Raw genomic sequence first — 21311 nt, forward strand, 5'->3', positions numbered from 1 at the left:
TTAATGGCACTGGGATCAAATATTGCAGTTTTAATGGGTTTCAATGAGGACATTTTTGTCCTGAAGGTCCTGAGTGTAACTATTTTGTGTACACAGTGTATTATAGATGTATTATAGGCTATAAATTCCCCCAAAAATACACACCTTTGGCAAAATTTATGCCGTTGGCATTAACACAGCCAAAATGATCGAAAAAACTCAAATAAAAAAGACAAAAATGTCCCGAAGGTTGCACAAGGGTTAAAGAAGTTCTGATTGCAGAATTCAATAATGTCACTTTATAGTTATATATATATATATTAAAGGTGACATTCCCTTAATGAACCTCCTCTAGAACCGCCACTGCTACAGTCATGTGGTTACTACAAAAATAATTAGTTCATTTCAAAAAAGGTTAAACAAATTGTGTGACTGCATTCAATTTAACATAAATGTATACTTAATATACACTAATAAACTAGAAAACACCCCATTTTATATAACTGAATCGCAATATAGTGATAAACAGCAACAATGCACAAAATATAAAATAAAATAAAAGGGCAGCCTTTAAGGCTGCACGGGTCTCAGGTGAATCAGTGAATCATATGCACTAGTTCATTTACATAAACTGTCCGAAAGAACCGATTCACTTCAATGATTTTTATGTTTTTCCAGCGCTACAATAGAAAGAGAAAACGGTTTACCTCGGTGTGTTTGTTTTATCCCTCAGCTCTTTTGCCGCGTGACAAAAGTAGCGTTTTGTGACACTACAGTGCCACTCGTTGGAAATTGTAGCTCGTTACTGGAAACGCTACACTTTTGTGAAAATAGTCACGCTGCTGAAAAATTTTAAGTTAGCCGCGTCGCTACTTTTAGTTAAATACTCCCCAACACTGCAACACACATACCGTTATAATGTATAAGTTAAAAGCACGTCACTTTGGATAAAATTAAGTGCTAAATGCTTTAAAATGTAAAGTGTATAACAGAGTACAGCATCTTTAAAGCAATATTTCATTGTCCTTCAAAGATTTCGACCTGAGGGCTATGATTCACTACAGTAGGGGATTATTTGTTCGTTTCATTCTATAATTGGGGGTAAATGTCATCAACAAAAAAGTACAAAAACAAAGTGCTTTCTCAATAAAACAACTATTGGTTTTAGTTAATTAATTTCTTCAATGTAACTTATCTACTAGTTGCAAAGCTTAAGCATTAAACACCTTTTTGATTTTATAAGGAAAAGGATGTTTTGTTTGTCAACTATGTTACGGACAAACTGTATGTCGTTACAGACACTGATTAAATGCTACACTTCAAGTAACACACATAATTAAGGGCTGTTTTGTCTATTCTGACACATGTGCAGTAATGCAATAAAATAATTTTAAGAATTGTATGTTTTTGCAAATATTCATGTGATATTTTCAGCACGGTCACTAGTGACAGTAACATATATTTTTCTGCCTTAAATGTAATTTTGGTCATTTTAAGAGATGTTATGCAAAGCTCTAACCTTTGTGAATGTAAAATATACCTTGAAGGATATCAGGAGCAGTATTCTTTTTATTTGAAATGTAAAAAATAAAATAAAAAAAACAATCAGCTGTAACATAGTTGACAGTGAAAGTAACATAGTTGAAAAAGCAAACATTTACATATGAAGATCTCTGTTTAAACTTGAAAAAGAACAATATCTATTTAATTTTGTAAAAGCAATTAAATGTCCTTTAATCCCTAATCATCATGATTCACACGCATGCACGCACACACATGCACATGGTCACACTCAGTGTCCTCTGACACATACAGGCTTAAATTATGACATAAAAACTGATCTATGGAAAATAATTCATTATCATCAGCGGACACAGTAGGATCACGTCAAGTATGTTACCTAAGAGTTGGCCCTGGGGTAACTTAGTTGACAGGTAACATAGTTGACCCTATATGGTAACTTAGTTGACATTCCCTCATTTTGCCTCATAATTTCAATATTAGGCCTAGCCTGGCCAACCACACGTCTTTTTCTTGATCAGGTTAACTTCAAATTTGAATATATATTTTAGTTAACATCATAAAAATATTGGAAACCATAACAATGTACCCAACATAGTTGACGGTCAATTAATATACTCCTTGACAATATGCTATTGTAGTTAAAATATTGGAGGGGGAAATTAAAGGATGCACCATTATGTGTTCAAAATGTCCCCCACAGAGGGAAATGACATCACATGATGCTGGTCACATGGTTTTGGGATACGTAATTTTTTAGCTGCAGGGGGGTGTTTGTTTAGTAACATAGTTGACGGGACTTTTGTGGACATGAGTAAAATAAGATATTTTCTTTATTGAAATGTCAAACTCAATCTAAAAAATAAACTTTTTCTGAAGTGTTTAGAATTTAAAAATAAATAAAATATAGATAATGTTGACTTTAACATGTTTTATTCATTATTTTGAACTTAAGACCCACTCGCTTCAAAAAAACAGACAATGCAAAAACTGTCAATTAAGAAACATCATGGCAATTTCAAGCAAAATGAAACATGGGGTGCACAAAATATTAGTGTGATATTATAACATGCTTTCCCTTAATGGATAAAATGGGATATTTCTGAAGGAAATGATTATGAAATGGACATTGAATATAGCCTAAATTATAGAATGAACAACCAAAGGCTTCAATATACTGTTATGAATCTAAATCTGCAGGCGAAGATTTTCTTCAAGATGCTAACTGTATGTGACAAGTAGCGTGAAGTCTCAAAACAAAGTCCAACCAGCATAATTTAATAACAATCCCACTAACTGACCCAAACACAGGTCACTAAATTCTCATAATATGACCTCATAGTGTAATTATAGATCAACCATGCACTAGACAAGATGAATTTCATTATCTTTATAGCGTGCGAACACAAACAAACATGTACAATGTGTTGCGAAAGACCGCTTACGCAACAATCGAAGCTTTCAAAACAATCAACAACATTTGGTGCCAGTTGTTTTGGAAAATAGCTCTATACCTCTTAAAGTGGTTTTAAGATGAGCTCAAAAGTGCATTTGGGACACTGACCTTTTGATTTTACCTTGAGTATAACACACATTTAAAAATCGCTAAGTATTTAACGTTGGCACGCAACTCAAAATCTATTTTTTGTCTTGTTTTTCAGGACAAATATCTAAACATGCATTTACTTGAGAAGCAAAATGACAAGATATTAAGTCTTGTTTTCAGAGCAATCTTAACACAATGAGGTTCATTTTTAAAACAAGAAAAAAACGGGAAACGAAAAAGGAGTTTTGCACAGTAGAGCTGTGTTTGTTGTGCAATAGAAATGTATGTTTTGTCCAAAACCAGCAGATTGTTTGCGTTTTATCACCAGGAGGTCAATTGTGTTCTGTACGTTTTTCGCCTAAACAATCACAAACCTTTAGAAAAGCTGCTCTCAGATCAGTTCAGAAGATGGGAAGGGTTCCTTTGTTGTCAAACAGAAGCTGAACCTCGTTTGAATCATGATGTAAGTGTTTCCTAAAGTTCCTTCCTGTTTGACGTTCAATATGAACTCCCATTCCATACCATCAGCCCTCCTCTGGAATTGTTATTCTTCTCCTGCTGTGTCCTCGGCGATATGATTTGTCATTGTAAACCTTCATTAACCCGTCTCGTTTGGAACGATAAGTTGAGAAGGTCGTTACAGTCCAAGAGTGATTGACTGAGTGTTGAGTTTCATGGCTGGGCCGTTCTCACAACATCTATTCTTTCTATACGTTGAACGGATGTCTAGAGCGGGTCATGGTCGATAAAGGAGCGTTAACAAGAAGTCTGTGTCGACCACAATTCCTTATAGTCTTATAGTGTGGGACACAAACATGTTGGCCTTGTATATATTTACATATTACAACATGTACAATGTAGTCATACAGTTCTATAAAATCCACTCCAGTACAGAAAGGCAGATAAGAATGAGTTCTGACTGGCCTTTATGCTAGTATTAATACCACATATTTGGTTCAGGTCCCTACTTTAATGTAAATCTGTGTTGTTTTGGCCTTTTTATCGTCTGCCAGACAGTTAAGAAAGAGTCAGTACACGGAGTGTTTGCTGTAATACTGTTATGACCGTTGAGAGGTCTGTGATTTATGTTTTTGTTATGCCATTGTTTAATTCACAGGCTTTGGTTTATACCAGCTCTCTAAAGATTAAACTTGGTGTTGTCAGACATTTGGCAGCTATTGAAAGTAAAACCTTTACTTTCCTTTTACTAGTAAAAAGTTTAATCGTCATAAAAGCTTTTGCAGCATGGATAGAAAAATTGACATAAAAGTTTCTCTCAAGTATGCGAGTGGATTGGAGCGAAAACCTTTTCCTCTCCTCACTTTGCCATTCAGATTCACTGAAGGTTTTTCGTTTACGTTCCTTGATTACTTTCTGCTCACTGGTGAAATTTGTATTTTTTTTTTTTTTTTTTTATATATATATATATATATATATATATATATATATATATATATATATATATATATACACTATATTGCCAAAAGTATTCGCTCATCTGCCTTTAGACGCATATGAACTTAAATGACATCCCATTCTTAATCCATAGGGTTTAATATGACGTTGGCCCACCCTTTGCAGCTATAACAGCTTCAACTCTTCTGGGAAAGCTTTCCACAAGGTTTAGGAGTGTGTTTATGGGAATTTTTGACCATTCTTCCAGAAGTGCATTTGTGAGGTCAGACACTGATGTTGGATGAGAAGTCCTGGCTCACAGTCTTCGCTCTAATTCAACCCAAAGGTGCTCTATCGGGTTGAGGTCAGGACTCTGTGCAGGCCAGTCAAGTTCTTCCACACCAAACTCGCTCATCCATGTCTTTATGGACCTTGCTTTGTGCACTGGTGCGCAGTCATGTTGGAACAGCTCTGCGCACTATGCGCCTCAGCATCCGCTGACCCCGCTCTGTCATTTTACGTGGCCTACCACTTCGTGGCTGAGTTGCTGTCATTCCCAATCGCTTCCACTTTGTTATAATACCACTGACAGTTGACTGTGGAATATTTAGTAGTGAGGAAATTTCACGACTGGACTTGTTGCACAGGTGGCATCCTATCACAGTACCACACTGGAATTCACTGAGCTCCTGAGAGCGGCCCATTCTTTCACAAATGTTTGTAGAAGCAGTCTGCATGCCTAGGTGCTTCATTTTATACACCTGTGGCCATGGAAGTGATTGGAACACCTGAATTCAATTATTTGGATGTGTGAGCGAATACTTTTGGCAATATAGTGTATATATATATATATATATATATATATAGATAAGGCTCTTTATTTAAGGCTGTGTTAATTCAGTGCCATTAATTATATAAAAAATAATGCATTATGTTTTTTTTTAACAAAATTGCTCATGCCCCCTGACCGTGCATAAATACCATAATAAGGCATTTTCCTACATATACCATACCATATATATTAAATAGATTTTTTATTAACTTATAAATATATTTTAATTGCATACTGAATATTTTTGTTTGTAGGGTTTCTCAGCAAATATTGATAATGATTCAATGATTAAGTGTGATTAAATCAGCACATCATGTAGTTAATTCGATTAAACATTGCAATAGATTTTCAGCCCTAAAAATTGTATAGCGTGTATTTAACATGATTAATTAGATAAAAATTATGCCATAAAAAATTAAGAAAATAATCAAGCCCGCTGACCGTGCATAAATTCCATAATTTTCCATTTTTTTATATATTATATATTCAATATATTTTAAGTGTATAGTAAATATTTTTATTTGAGTGTTTTCTCAGCAAATATTGATATATGCAATTAAGTATGATTAATTAGATGAATTAATCAGCACATCATGTAGTTAATCCGATTAGAAATTTTAATTGATTTGCAGCCCTAAAAAAGTTAATCATGCCCCCTGACTGTGCATAAATTCCATAATAAGGAATTTTCTAACCATCAGAGCAATTTCTTAAATATATTGAATATTAAATATATAATTTGTTGATAATAAATATATTTTAATTGTGTACTGAATATCATTATTTAAGGGGTTTCTTAGCAAATGTTGATATATGTGATGAATAGCGATTCATTTTATGAATTCATTGGCATATCATTAAAAAATGTATTGATTGGCAGCCCTAAAAAATGTATAGCAATAATTCAGTGCGATTAATTATATCAAAATAATGCATTAAAAAAATTATGAAATTAATCTTACCCCCTGACAGTGCATAAATTCCATAATAAGGAATTTTCTAACCATCAGAGCAATTTCTTAAATATACTGCATATTAAATATGTTTTTTATTAATTATAAATATATTTTAATTTCATATTAAATATCTTTATTTAAGGGGTTTCTTGGCAAATGTTGATATATGTGACAAATTGTGATTAATTTGATGAATTATCAGCACATCATGTAGTTAATTAGATAAAACATTTGAATCAGTTAGGGTTAGGGGCCACAAACATTTTAGAGCATTAATTTAGTGTGATTATACCGATCATATATTGATATATGTGATAAATTGTGATTAAATCAGTGAATTAATCGGCATATCATGTAATTAGCTTCATTAAAAAAATTATTGATTGGCAGCACTAAAAGATTTAGAGCAGTAATTCAATGTGATTATTAAATATAAAAATATAAATATATTATATATTAAATATTTTTTATTACATATATTATATCATATTTATAATTTGATTATAAATATATTTTAATTCTATATTGAATATCTTTTGGGTCTGGTGGGATCTATGCGATTAAATGTGATTCGATAAATTTATTGGCACATCATGTAATTAAATAAATATTTTTATTTTTTATTTTTTATTGCATGTTTGAACAATTTTCAATTTGAGCAATTTGAGTGCCCAAAAAAAGAAAATTCTGTCATTGTTTTCTCAGCATCATGTTGTTCCAAACCTGAACACAAAACAAGATAGGCAGAGTGTTCAGTCTCAAAAACTATTGACTTTTAATGTATTGAAATAAGATGCAATGAAAGTGAATGTTGACTGAGACTCACTTTTTTTGTTTCACAGAAGAAAGTGTGACAAACAGGTTTGAAACAACATGAGAGTGAGAAAAGTATGACACAACTCATTTTAGGTGAACTATCAAGGAAATGGTACACTCAAAAAAGCATTTCAATTCAATTTGATGGAATTTTGTTGTAAAATTGAAATGTGTAAATCTAATGAATAGTCTCAAATATTAATGTGAGGTGCTTGTTTCTCACAAACAAAACCGTGGGATGCACGTGGGTTGTCTTCAGATTTTGGAATGTTCCGGATGAGCAATAAATATACTAAATCACGCCATCTTTTATATGACATCACCATCAACTGGCTGTTCACATGGTAAAAACCCTTTAATTCTTCCCAGATGGAGTGCAGAAGACCTCAATTTATCCCATAGACATAGAGACCAGCCTACCGAAGCCAAATCCACATCCAAACCACTGTACCGTAAAAAAATGATTTAAGATCAGAAAATGAAATTCCATCAGTGAGAACTAATCACTGGCCTTGGGTCATACTGCAGAAAGCACTGAGAATCAAAGGATGACATTTCTCCAACATAATTGGTTTGGAAATGTCAGGTGGGGGCGTGTGTTTTGGCAACCTGCTTGTTGTTGGGAGATGTTTTAATGTCATTCCCACTGTACTCAAGGATGCTGTCTACACTGGATGTGACCGCAATGTTCGCTATAGTGCAGCGTTGAGAATGCAATGCATACTTATGTTAAGGTATGAATTGCGGTCTGATGCATTTTGGAATGTTGCGCATATAATCAATATAATTCACGTACTTGTGAAGAGCATAATCTAAAATTGTTTCTTTAGACAATGTAGTTTTATATATGTTCTGGAATCAATATCTCACAATTGAGCTGAATATCCACTCAAATAGACCATTTTTGGATTAACAGAGGCCAAAAATACACAATACACACACTATACCAGCAGCAGCTGATCCCGAGACAGTCGAAACACTACTCATGCAATCCAAGCAGCAGTGAATGCACACTGTCCAAAACATCTCACCGGTGTCTCAGTGGGAGAACACACTTTTCCAGATGAAAGAGTGAGCCAGAAAGCAATAAAAGTTACAAATGACCCAAGCCAAACCCCAAATCCTGCTTGCAGTCTATCCGTAAAGTCATTATCGAGGGGTCACAGATGCATTTGGCTCTGCTGAGTTCATCATCAGCACCTGAACGGCAAAACAGCCCCTGCATTAAGCTACTGGGAAAATGAAGCAATGTTTTGATTCAGTAACCAACGTTTACCAATGGCATTTGTAGTAAAACGACAGTAAGCACAAAACAAAAAAAGCAAAGTTCACCAAGACCAACTCTGAATGTTGAATACTGTAAGATCAGGCGGACAGCGATATCTGGTGGCCCCTATGAAATATAACAACGCTTTAATTCTATGAACTGCTTTGACTGTTGACATGGATTAAAGGATGATCTGTGATCAACCATGACTGTCTGTAAAAACAGATAACATCAATAACAGTTTCTACACTGATTCTGCACATGCAACTCTTGTAATCCTTGAGATTATTTAAACAGTTGTACAGAATATAAAACCAAATCTATTAAAAATGAGGTCTAAAGTTTGTTATGAGCAACTGCCAACAGCTAAGGCTTGATGCACACCTGTCACTTGAAGTGACAAAAATGTCTGGGATATTCAAAACATCAAGGTGTTTTTTACTTAAAGGGACAGTACACCCAAAAATGAAAACTCTCTCATTATTTACTCACCTTCATGCCATCCCAGATGTGAATGACTTTCTTTCTTCAGCAGAACACAAATGAAGATTTTTAGAACAATGTTTCAGCTCTGTAGGTCCTCACGGTGGCCAGAACTTTGAAGCTCCAAAAAGCACACGAAGGCAGCATAAAAGTACTCCATACTAGTGATGGGTGCTTTCGAAATGCGCTTCACGAAGCTTCGAAAACTTTACGAATCCTTTGTTTCGAACCAATGCTTCGGAGCGTGTATCAAACTGGCCACGCCATGTGATTTCAGCAATCAAGGCTTCATTACGTCATAAAATAAGACTGATTCAAATAAGAATTTCTGGTTTGAATTTAGTCATTTTTATTTCCCTGTATTTTATTACAATCTTTCAAAGCAAAAATATTTGTAATAACATTTTATACAAAACAAAGTGTTTTTTTTTTGTTTTTTTTTGAGTATATAAAATAAAATAAAAATATTGTATTTAAATTCATTTTAAAACAGAAATCATAAAAGTCCAACTTATATATGAAGGTGTACATATTCTCCAAATATTCAGATCTGTTTATTCAGTACATAATTTCCCATTGTAGCTGCTTTTGACTCGATTCTTCTCACTGCATTTGCACGCATGTGACCAGCAGATGTCCTCAGCATTTCAAGCGCTTCGAAACATTGAATCATTTTCCGAAGCAATTGGTTCAATTGACTCGAACAATCTGAAAGCTTCGTTTCAGTCACTAGTAATCCATATGACTCAAGTGGTTTAATCCATGTCTTCTGAAGCAATATGATATGTGTGGGTTAGAAACAGATCAATATTTAAGTCCTTTTTTACTATAAATCTCCACTTTCACTTTCACATTCTTCTTCTTTCTCACATTTTTCATGCATATCGACAAACTACTGGGCAAGGAGGCATAAAAGTAATCAACTCAACTCCAATCAATCAATGAATGTCTTTTCTTGTATAGGTTTATGTAAGAAACAAGTCGATAATTAGAACATTACTAACTTTTAAAAAGCGCTTCCTGCCAGCAGCTGACGCGAAGCGTGACATAAGCACGTCGGCGAGTTCACGCGAGAATTCGGAAGCGGCGCTTATTTACAGCAGAAGAACGAACTTCACGCGAGAGTTCGGCCATTTCAGACCGCATCAGAGCCCTGGATGGAAGCGCCAATTTAAAGTTAAAAACGTTTTAATTACCGAATTGTTTCTTATATAAACCTATCGATTCACTTCAGAAGACATTCATTGATCGACTGGATTACTTTTATGCGGCCTAAATGTGACTTTTGGAACGTCAAAGTGCTGGCACCCGTTCACTTGCATTATAAGGACCTGACAGAGCTCTATCTTCTTCTAAAAATCTTCATTTGTGTTCTGTTGAAGAAAAACAGTCATACACATCTGAGACTGCATCAGGGTAAGTGAAAAATGAGAGAATTTTCCTTTTTGGGTGAACTGTTCCTTTAAGTCCATTTTTACTATAAATTCTCCCCCCTGGCAGTAGGTGGCGATATGCATGAAGAATGTGACTCGCTAAAAACACAAGAAGAAGAAGAAGAATGTGAAAGCGGGAGTGGAGATTTATAGTAAAAAAGGACTTAAATATTGACCTGTTTCTCACCCACATCTATCATATCATTTCTGAAGACATGGATTAAACCACTGGAGTCGTATGGATTACTTTTAAGATGCCTTTATGTGCTTTTTAGAGCTTCAAAGTTCTGGTCACCATTCACTTGCATTGAATAAACCTACAGAGCTGAAATATTCTGCTATGTGTTCTGCACAAGAAAGAAAGTCATACACATCTGGGATGGCATGAGGGTGAGTAAATGATGACAGAATTTACATTTTTGGGTGAACTGTCCCTTTAACATTAAGTATATTTCATTTTATATTCTATATATAATTGTATACATTTTCTGTAGCAGTGGTTGTGGAGGTTACCCTATTAAATTAGAAAACTGTTTGTGAATTTTATCCTCCAAACTAAAAATGTCAAATTCGTAATATTTGTGTAATAGCAGTTGAATAAACAGTTGAATTCAAGTGTGACAACTTGCCCCGGTCTCTCTTACATATATGGTACTGAATGATTAACATATTCCTTTGCTGTGGTATTTAAATGGTACTCCATGAAAGGTTATACTTCAAAGAATATTGGTTATTTGAAAGGTTAGTTTTGATATTATAACGAGGAAGTAAAATCAATGAAAACGCATCATGAGGGTTCAAGTCACCAAGTGTCCCGCATTGACCCGCAGGAGTCACATGACAGCATCCAGTGGGACTTTAGTTCCGTGTTCTCCCGGTGTGTGGTGCGTGTGTCCGTGAACTGATTGAAGGGTGCGTTAGAAACGGACTGTGTTGCGTTTTAACGCTTGCGTTCCCTGCGCGTCTCCGCGCAGCCTGGAAAAGCGCGTTTACAGAGACACACACATACACACACCCCACCACCATCATCATCATGATCACACGCGTGCGATCCGCCGTCTCCAGCTTCATCGGCGGCATCATGGCCTCGGGTCCCAACGGGGAGCAGAATCACCCTGACCGACCGGATCCACCGCTCCGGTTCTCGTACAGCAGGCCGGATTTCCTCGCGCTGTCCACGGATGAGGTGGAGTGCTCGGCGGATCACATCTCCAGACCCATCCTCATCCTCAAGGAGATGAAGCTGCCCTGGAGCACCGGATACGCCGAGTGAGTACCGAAGGGTTCGGTTCGTGAACGCGCACTGATTTGAGCTGCGCGTCACAGACGCGGACGCTGCAGATATGTTTACTGTAGGTTTCTTATAATAAACACATGCATGTTGTCATGAGGAACAGAGATTATAAATAGATCTGTGCGCTGGAATGAAACGTCCTTGTTTGCATTTTAACGAAGCGTCAATATTTTTGCGCATTATATTGTGATTCATGTGACACCGAATCATTTGAAGGATTTTTTCGGGTTCAGTAAAGTAATAAAAGACACTCAAAACGTAGAATGTATTGGACATTTATCAGCATTTTACCAGGGGTTGTTAAATTCCTCATTTTATTTATTTATTTATTTATTTATTTATTGAGTCGATTCCAGGTTTTCGGAATCGATTCGGAGTCGATTCTTCACACAAAATGAGTCATAGTGAGATTGTATGGTAAGCAGTGCACTATAAAGTAAATTTATTAACACTTTAATGATTGACAGATGAATAACAACCACGTACATAACTAGTGTTGGGTGTAATGAATTACTAAGTAATGAATTACTCTAATTAAATTACTTTTTCCATTGGAAAAGTAAAGTAAGGGATTACTCAGTAATTTAATTACAGTTACTTCTGATGTAACTGCGTTAAATACTGTATAGACTCTATATAAAACAATAGTGAATTTAAAATCGAAATTTAACGTCTACCGTTAAAATGTACGTTTTCTAATTTAACGCCGCCCCTTTAAATTCTTTGAATAATTTGAACGATTTTGGCATTTGAAAGTATTTAAGGTCAGTTCTGTTTTTGCTTGATAACACATGCACTGTACATCTCCCAGACGTCTATTTAATGTGTCTGTTTACATCTGGAAGAGGTATTTTTTACGTTTGTTTGCTCATCTGAAAATTTCGGATGTCAATGAGACATTCAACGGACTGACGCCTCCGGCACAGACAGTAGCGTTGATTAGTTAAGACCAAGGGCGTAGCATTACTTTTGGGTGGGCCTCAGTAAAAATGGATGGGCCAAGTTTTCACCCAACTTTTATTTTTTACCACACTTTCCTTAACAACAGAGAAGAGACACATTCAAACAGTTCTTCACACTTTCAGAAATCAGAATGTATGTATTTTTTTTACTATTCCATAAATATATATTTGAAGTCAAAATATATCTCTGATATTCTGGGTGGGCCTGGGTGTAATTTGGATGGGCCCAGGCCCACCTCGGCCCACCCTTGGTTACACCACTGCTCAAGATGAGTATTTATAATCATTTAGTTGCCATCATTTAAAATCTGTATTTCAAATAAGTGCAGTTAAGGCTTTCTAGATGTATAGTAGTTTGGTAATCGAAGAAATGTACACAGTCGGACATGTCGGTCACGCAACTGAACTTTTGGAGGCGACTCTCGATTCCCTGGGCTACTGTACATCTGTTTTGTAATACAGATTGTGCTATATCTTTGGCATGCTGTCGATGATCACAGAAACTAATTTTGACTTGTCATTAATTTTGTAAAAACAAACAAAATTTTTACGGCGTGTTCCGGATGGTTTAACGCAGAAAAGTGTGTAGATTTAAAGGGACAGTTCACCCCAAAATAACTCCACCTCAATATTTACTCACCCTCATGCTATCCCAGATGTGAATGACTTTCTCTCTTCTGCAGAACACATAGGACGATTTTAAGAAGAAGATCTCAGCTCTGTAGGTCCATACAATGCAAGTGAATGTGGTCTAAAACTTTGAAGCTCCAAAAAGCACATAAAGGCAGCATAAAAGTAATCTGAATGACTCCAGTGGTTTAATCCATGCCTTCTGAAACATTCCAGTCAGTTTTGGGTGTGAACAAACCGAAATATAACTCCTTTTTCACTGTAAAGGTCAAGCACTAGGAAGTGTAATCGAGCTTGAAATCATGATCATGCATATAGAGTGCAATAGCAAGATTTAAGTAAATATCAGTAAAAAAACGGTGATATTTTGGTCTGTTCTCACCCAAAACCGATTAGAATTCTTCAGAAGACATGGATTAAACCACTGGAGTCGTATGGGTTACTTCTATGCTGCCTTTATGTGCTTTTTTGAGCTTCAAAGTTCCTTATTTCCGAACGTACCAACTTGTGTAGCATAATACAATTCTAAATCAAAATTTAAACCTTGAAGCCCAAAACATGTATCTGCCAGGATATATGGATACCGGACATTGTTTTCATTTTGTTCTAATGCCTAAGAATTAGCACAAGATGGAGAATAAACAATAAACATCAGCTGCGATCAATATGGCAGTGAGATTTCTCCATTAGCTGATCAATACACTGGTTGACCTAAATGTTTAATAGCCACTAACACATCAATAAGAACTCTTCTACGTTTAATACATACAATGGATTCCATATAAATCTATAAATCATATGGATGTGAACTTTATTTCTAACACAAGTTGCAATAGTGCAATCAAACACTCCCTAAATCTAAAGCTTTAAAGGGATATAGTTCACCCAAAAATGAAAAATCTGTCATCATTACATTTACTTAGATTTGAGAGCTGCGGTGGAGAGGAAGATTTTCAGTGAATAAAAGTTAAAATTTTGGTCTGGCTTGGAATATAGTGCATGGGTCATATTGGTGTAAATCACAATTCACTTTCATTGCATGGAAAGCAGAAGTTTTTGCCAACACACTAGGGTTGAGTAAATAATGACGGCATTTTTATTTTTGGATGAACTATTCCTTTAATGGTTTGATTCTCTGATATGAGGATGTAAGAGTGTGGCTCACACACTTTCCCTTCCTGGTCATGTTCTGGAGAACTGAGATTTGTGTGGAGAGTGCTCTCAGCTCAGTAACATGACCAATCTCAGCTCTGATAATAGGATCGTTCATGAGAACATTAGATCTCAGCAGTTCTTGATGTCCTCCGGGTCCTGTCTGCATGTTTAATGTCCAGTATTGTAGGGATGGTGAGATTTAAAGACGAGACGAGGAGACGAGGTCATTGTGGAACTTGAGTGACGTGAGGTCACACTACTTTCAGTGTTGCATTAACCAGACTGCACTAAACCGAAAAGGTGGAGCTTTCACAACACATTATAGCGCTCTGAATGCTTGGTTGATCTGTGAATTGACCTAGATAGATATTACAGCAGTGAGCACCATGTGAATAGGTCAAAGTTTGTTTGTGTTGTGGTGAAAATAATTTAAAGGAATCTTCTGTGTTCAATACGACAGCATTTGTGGCGTAATGTTGATTACCACAAAACACAACTCATTTTTAAATACTTCAAAGCATAAATCTGTGTTCCAGTGAGACATTTACAATGGAAGTCAATGGGGTCGATCTGTAAACGTTATAATACTCACTGTTTCAAATGTATAGACACAAGACGTACACATTATATGTGTTAACATGAGTTTAGTGTGATAAAACCACTTACTAACCATCTCAGTGTAAAGTTATAATCATGTTTACACGCATATCGCTATACTTTTGAATTACTGTGTATTTTGATGGCCCCATTGACTTCCATTGTAAGTGACTTACTGAAACTGTGATAATCAACATGATGCGTCAAAAACTGTCGACTGAGCTTAACTTGTTCTGTGGAACACAAAAGGATCAATTTTAAAGAATATTCTAGCCTTTCTTTTCCATATACTGGGGCTGTCAAGCTACGAAATGACAAAAAGCACACCGTAAAAATTAAATTAAAATATCTCCGTTTGACTTGTGCAGTAAACAGGGATTAGAAACTAAATGTTTTTCATTTTGGTTGAATCTATGTACTGATTATCATTGTCACATGTCAGTTAAACATGTTGAGTGATCCAAACATCATCTGCAGCCTGAAACTGAACTTTTGATCAGATTTTAGGAGTGAATGCACTTAACTGCATAGAGAGCTATAGGATGCTCCCTTGCTCCCTATTTAGTGAATGACTTAACCTCCAGTGTGCTGTCTGTCTGCACTGGTCTCAGAACAGTTTGAAATGCACCTTATTTTAATCCTAACTCCATATAAATCTCTGAAAGCAAAATTTTCAGCTTTCGGATGCATCCATTAATTCTCAATGTGATAATGCACAGTGAATATTTTAAGTAAAATGAGTCTATAGTCCACAAATGTGGTCATTGTGTTTAACAGCGTGCCGTTTCGCGATAAATCGCTCAAATTTTTAAAATGGCATATCTGATGAAACTAGAGACTCTAATCTTTTGACTCAAACAGGTTTCAATGTAAAAACTTAATTAGGTTTCTTACCAGATGTAGTTTTGTTGGCATTTCTCCCAAAGACAAACTCCGCTGTGATCAGCGCCATGTTGTTTGGTCACATGACTCCGTGCGTCGAAAGTTTAACCCTTTACTGACAGCACAGAGTCTCCTGAACTGAGATCAGTCAGTTTAAATGAAATTAAATTATGCGTTGTGTATAGCGAAGCCAAAATACAACATCCACGCATGTGGATGTGGGGTCTCAGGGGGTTTAATTCGAGTATAACCTGTTTCTGACAAACAACTGTTTCTAATCCTTACTGCTATATTCCAAGTCTTTTACACTCAAAAATATAATATCAAGATTTACGCATTTCAATTTAATAACAAATTTCCTTTTCGGTACTTCACCAAACCATCTCCATTTGTGTTCCACTGAAGAAAGAAAGTCATATGGGTTTGGAATGACACGAGGGTGAGTAAATGATGACAGTATTTTAATTGTTGGGCGAACTATCCCTTTAAAACAATAAAACAAACATTTCCAGCAACCCTGTTGACTGTCAAGTGAGGACAATATGCTGTTCAACATTTCACCCTCATTAATTTATGAGACTAGAGAAATTGGCTGCCTTGGGAACCCCTGATGGAGGCAATTATCTGGGATCATCAGCATGAGCATCATGCTTTCTTCTGCTCTTTAGACTCATGTTATGACTCATCCTGCTGGTTATGGATCGTCAAGAAGCATTTAAGAACTCAAATTGCCTTGAAGCTTCTAAGATGCCTCAGGAAACTTGGTATTACGTATCCAGACCTTTGAATTTTGGCATAAGGTCTGGTCTGCATTGCAGCTTATTATCTTCTATGTCCTTTCTACAGAGTGATCAATGCCGGTAAAAGTGCCCTAAACGAGGACCAGGCGTGCTGTGAGGTGGTGGAGCTCAGGAAGAGACCCGCAGACCCGTCTAGCCCCAATTACACTCCCACCAGCAGGAGGCGCTCCTCACTGCCCAATGGAGAGATTCTGGAAACCATCGAGAGCACCGTGTGTTCCCTTCATTTTGTGCTACTGTTTGTCTTTTTCCTCTTACTCATTTAAAGAGGAACTGTAAATGTAAAGTACAATGTTGTAAAGTCTTGTGCTGTTTGTGTGTGTGTGTAGCACCTGCCGCTCTGCAGATCATTCTGAAGAATCACAATGTTAGATAAAAGCAGCTGAAGTTTATTTTTAAAAAGATCCCTGATCATTTCAGTCGCACCATACCAGAAGAAAAAACACATTTTAATTCTGTATTATAATGCCTTTCCATTTGAAATAATGTAGGATGGGAGTTGATTTTATTATTGGCTCTTTAAAAGTGGGCTGTGATATTATTGGTTCATATTTTTTTGGCTAATTTCAGATGCTCCATATCAGACCTTTTGCACCACATTTAACTTCTGTAATAGTATGATGTATTTCTGAGTGGAGCTAAATTTATATGAGAAATTATATCAAATGAAAAAGTAGAAAAGTTATTTTACCGATGAAATATTATGAAAACAAATATTTTTTTCTTTTTTATTGAAAAGTAGAAAAAGTTAAAAAGTTGTTTGACATGAAATATAAAACATTTTATTATTTATAAAAAAAAATAGAAAAGTTGTTTCCCAGATGAAATATATTTTTTTTTATTAAAATGTATAAAAGTTGTTTCACAGATGAAATATTATGAAAACAAATATTTTTATTATTTATTAAAAAGTAGAAAAAGTTGAAAAGTTGTTTGACATGAAATATAAAACATATTTTTATTATTTATAAAAAATAGAAAAAGTTGAAAAGTTGTTTTACAAATGAAATATTACAAAACAAATATTTTTATTTGTATTAAAATGTAGAAAAGTTGTTTTACAGATGAAATATTATGAAAACAAATATTTTTTTCTTTTTTATAAAAAAGTAGAAAAAGTTAAAAAGTTGTTTCACAGATGAAATATTTAGATAAAAATGTATTTTTTATTAAAATGTTTAAAATTAGAAAAGTTGTTTTACAAATGAAATATTATAAAACAAATATTTTTATTTTTATTAAAAAGTAGAAAAAGTAGAAAAGTTGTTTGACATGAAATATAAAACATATTTTATTATTTATAAAAAAAAATAGAAAAGTTGTTTCACAGATTAAATATTATGAAAACAAATATTTTAATTATTTATTAAAAAGTTGAAAAAGTTGTTTGACATGAAATATAAAACATATTTTATTATTTATAAAAAAATAGAAAAAGTTGAAGTTGTTTTACAAATGAAATATTACAAAACAAATATTTGTATTTTTTATTAAAATGTAGAAAAGTTGTTCCACAGATGAAATATTATGAAAACAAATATTTTTTTATTTTTTTAATAAATTGCATGAATCCAGTTTATTTAAAACATTAATTTATTTTAAAAAGTTAATAGTCCATTTTGATTTTGTTTTGTCTTTAAAACACTTTTTTTTCTTTTTTTTTTTTCTTTTTTACACTTTAAATAAGGTTATATTTGTTAACATTAGTAAATGTGTTCGAAATCATGAAGTAACAATAATTATGTACAGAATTTATCTTAGTTAATGTTAATAATAATTAAAAAAAATGTCATGGTTAGTTTGTTAATATATACAACTTTATGTTGAAATTAAAATGAACCAAGTTCAACCAAGTGTTAGTTCAACTAATGCATGTTGATATTAATGTCGATCTGTTTCTGTAGGAGGTAAAGGAGCTGGACTTCCACTACTGGGGACTGTTTGACGGTCACGGTGGTTCCGGCGCTGCCATCTTTGCGTCCAAGTTTCTCCACCTCCATATCGAGGAGCAGCTCCAGGAAGTGTTGGAGATCCTCCAGAATCCATCCCTGCAGCCGCCCACTTGTCTGGGGGAGGAGAACATTGTGCACCACCTCTACCCGTCTGCCGGCTGCTCCCAGCGAGGGCTGTCCCGGGCCGCGTCTCTCCGCGGCGCTGCAGGGGCCCCAGGGTCGCCCAATACCATGGCCCCTCGATTCTTCATGGAGAAGAAAATCAAACAAGAGAGTTTGGTGGTGGGAGCCATTGAAAACTCCTTCAAGGAAATGGTGAGTCTTACAGGTGGAAGTGTAAATATTTTAACGTTTTAAAGAGTTTAAAGGTGATTTTCGGAGTTTGAATACTTTCTTGTATCCTAGTCCATAAAGTCAAAGTAATAAAATCATACAGGTTTGGAACAATATAAGAGAGTAAATGATAACAGTATTTGTTTTGGGTGAACAACTCCTTTAATGTTTTCCATCAGGGTCGAAGTCTGTACTGTAATTTACTCTTAAGGCCACTAGCTGTCAGGCAAAGATCTTAAATGGGTGATTGCAGTCATTTTAAACCACATTTGCATTGTGTTTGTTCACCAGTGTTTATTAATAGCCTCATTTGCTGTCAAGGTTTTATAAAGTGCTTTAATTTGAGTGAATTTCGGTGTTCTGTTTGTGTGTGTAACTTCAGGATGCTTATATAGCCAGAGAGAGATCGGTGTATTGTATCTCAGGTGGATGTACAGCTCTAGTGGTGATGTATTTACTCGGTAAACTATACGTGGCCAACGCTGGTGACAGCAGGTGAGAACCCGCAACTGACATTACACCCATCCACAGGTTCAAATCTAGTCTGATTCCCAAGTGAATGACTCTTATGAGTCGATTATTTTGAATCTGCATTGCTAAATATATAGCGTGACCAGTGTAGTCTGATTCTTGAACAAATGACTCTTATGAGTCGATTCATTTGAATCTACAGCACGAAACATGTGCCGTGACCAGTGTAGTCTGATTCTTGAACAAATGACTCTTATGAGTCGGTTCTTTTGAATCTACAGTGTGAAACATGCGGCGTGACCAGTGTAGTCCGATTCTTGATCAAATGACTCTTATGAGTCGGTTCTTTTGAATCTGCATTGCTAAACATGCAGCGTGACCAGTGTAGTCCGATTCTTGAACAAATGACTCTTATGAGTCGATTCATTTGAATCTACAGCACGAAACATGTGCCGTGACCAGTGTAGTCTGATTCTTGAACAAATGACTCTTATGAGTCGATTCATTTGAATCTACAGCACGAAACATGTGCCGTGACCAGTGTAGTCTGATTCTTGAACAAATGACTCTTATGAGTCGGTTGTTTTGAATCTACAGTGTGAAACATGCGGCGTGACCAGTGTAGTCTGATTCTTGAACAAATGACTCTTATGAGTCGGTTCATTTGAATCTACAGCACGAAACATGTGCCGTGACCAGTGTAGTCCGATTCTTGATCAAATGACTCTTATGAGTCGGTTGTTTTGAATCTACAATGTGATACATACAGCGCGACCAGTGCAGTCCAATTCTTGAACAAATGACTCTTATGAGTCGATTCTTTTGAATCTGCATTGCTAAACATGCGGCGTGACCAGTGTAGTCCGATTCTTGAACAAATGACTCTTATGAGTCGGTTTATTTGAATCTACAGCACGAAACATGTGCCGTGACCAGTGTAGTCTGATTCTTGAACAAATGACTCTTATGAGTCGGTTCATTTGAATCTACAGCACGAAACATGTGCCGTGACCAGTGTAGTCCGATTCTTGATCAAATGACTCTTATGAGTCGGTTCTTTTGAATCTACAGTGTAAACATGCAGCGTGACCAGTGTAGTCCGATTCTTGAACAAATGACTCTTATGAGTCGATTCATTTGAATCTACAGCACGAAACATGTGCCGTGACCAGTGTAGTCTGATTCTTGAACAAATGACTCTTATGAGTCGATTCATTTGAATCTACAGCACGAAACATGTGCCGTGACCAGTGTAGTCTGATTCTTGAACAAATGACTCTTATGAGTCGGTTCTTTTGAATCTACAGTGTGAAACATACAGCGTGACCAGTGTAGTCCGATTCTTGAACAAATGACTCTCATGAGTCGGTTTATTTGAATCTACAGCACGAAACATGTACCGTGACCAGTGTAGTCTGATTCTTGAACAAATGACTCTTATGAGTCGGTTCATTTGAATCTACAGCACGAAACATGTGCCGTGACCAGTGTAGTCCGATTCTTGATCAAATGACTCTTATGAGTCGGTTCTTTTGAATCTACAGCACGAAACATGTGCCGTGACCAGTGTAGTCTGATTCTTGAACAAATGACTCTTATGAGTCGGTTCTTTTGAATCTACAGTGTAAACATACAGCGTGACCAGTGTAGTCCGATTCTTGATCAAATGACTCTTATGAGTCGGTTGTTTTGAATCAACAATGTGATACATACAGTGCGACCAGTGCAGTCCAATTCTTGAACAAATGACTCTTATGAGTCGATTCTTTTGAATCTGCATTGCTAAACATGCAGCGTGACCAGTGTAGTCCGATTCTTGAACAAATGACTCTTATGAGTCGATTCATTTGAATCTACAGCACGAAACATGTGCCGTGACCAGTGTAGTCTGATTCTTGAACAAATGACTCTTATGAGTCGATTCATTTGAATCTACAGCACGAAACATGTGCCGTGACCAGTGTAGTCCGATTCTTGATCAAATGACTCTTATGAGTCGGTTGTTTT

General features: G+C 35.7%; 1 protein-coding gene across 1 annotated transcript in view; it reads left to right on the forward strand.

Annotated features, from left to right (window-relative positions):
* The first annotated feature begins 10472 nt into the window (after positions 1-10472).
* The window catches only part of ppm1h (protein phosphatase, Mg2+/Mn2+ dependent, 1H), a 28324-nt gene continuing 17485 nt past the window's right edge, over positions 10473-21311 (forward strand). The window contains exons 1-4 of the mRNA XM_051689992.1: positions 10473-11497; positions 16595-16760; positions 18453-18815; positions 19216-19328. Of these exons, the coding sequence (XP_051545952.1) occupies positions 11262-11497; positions 16595-16760; positions 18453-18815; positions 19216-19328 (878 nt within the window). The 5' untranslated portion in view covers positions 10473-11261. The remainder of the gene's footprint in view (positions 11498-16594; positions 16761-18452; positions 18816-19215; positions 19329-21311) is intronic.

Source organism: Myxocyprinus asiaticus, chromosome 46, assembly GCF_019703515.2.
Source record: "Myxocyprinus asiaticus isolate MX2 ecotype Aquarium Trade chromosome 46, UBuf_Myxa_2, whole genome shotgun sequence".
Lineage (NCBI taxonomy): Eukaryota > Metazoa > Chordata > Actinopteri > Cypriniformes > Catostomidae > Myxocyprinus > Myxocyprinus asiaticus.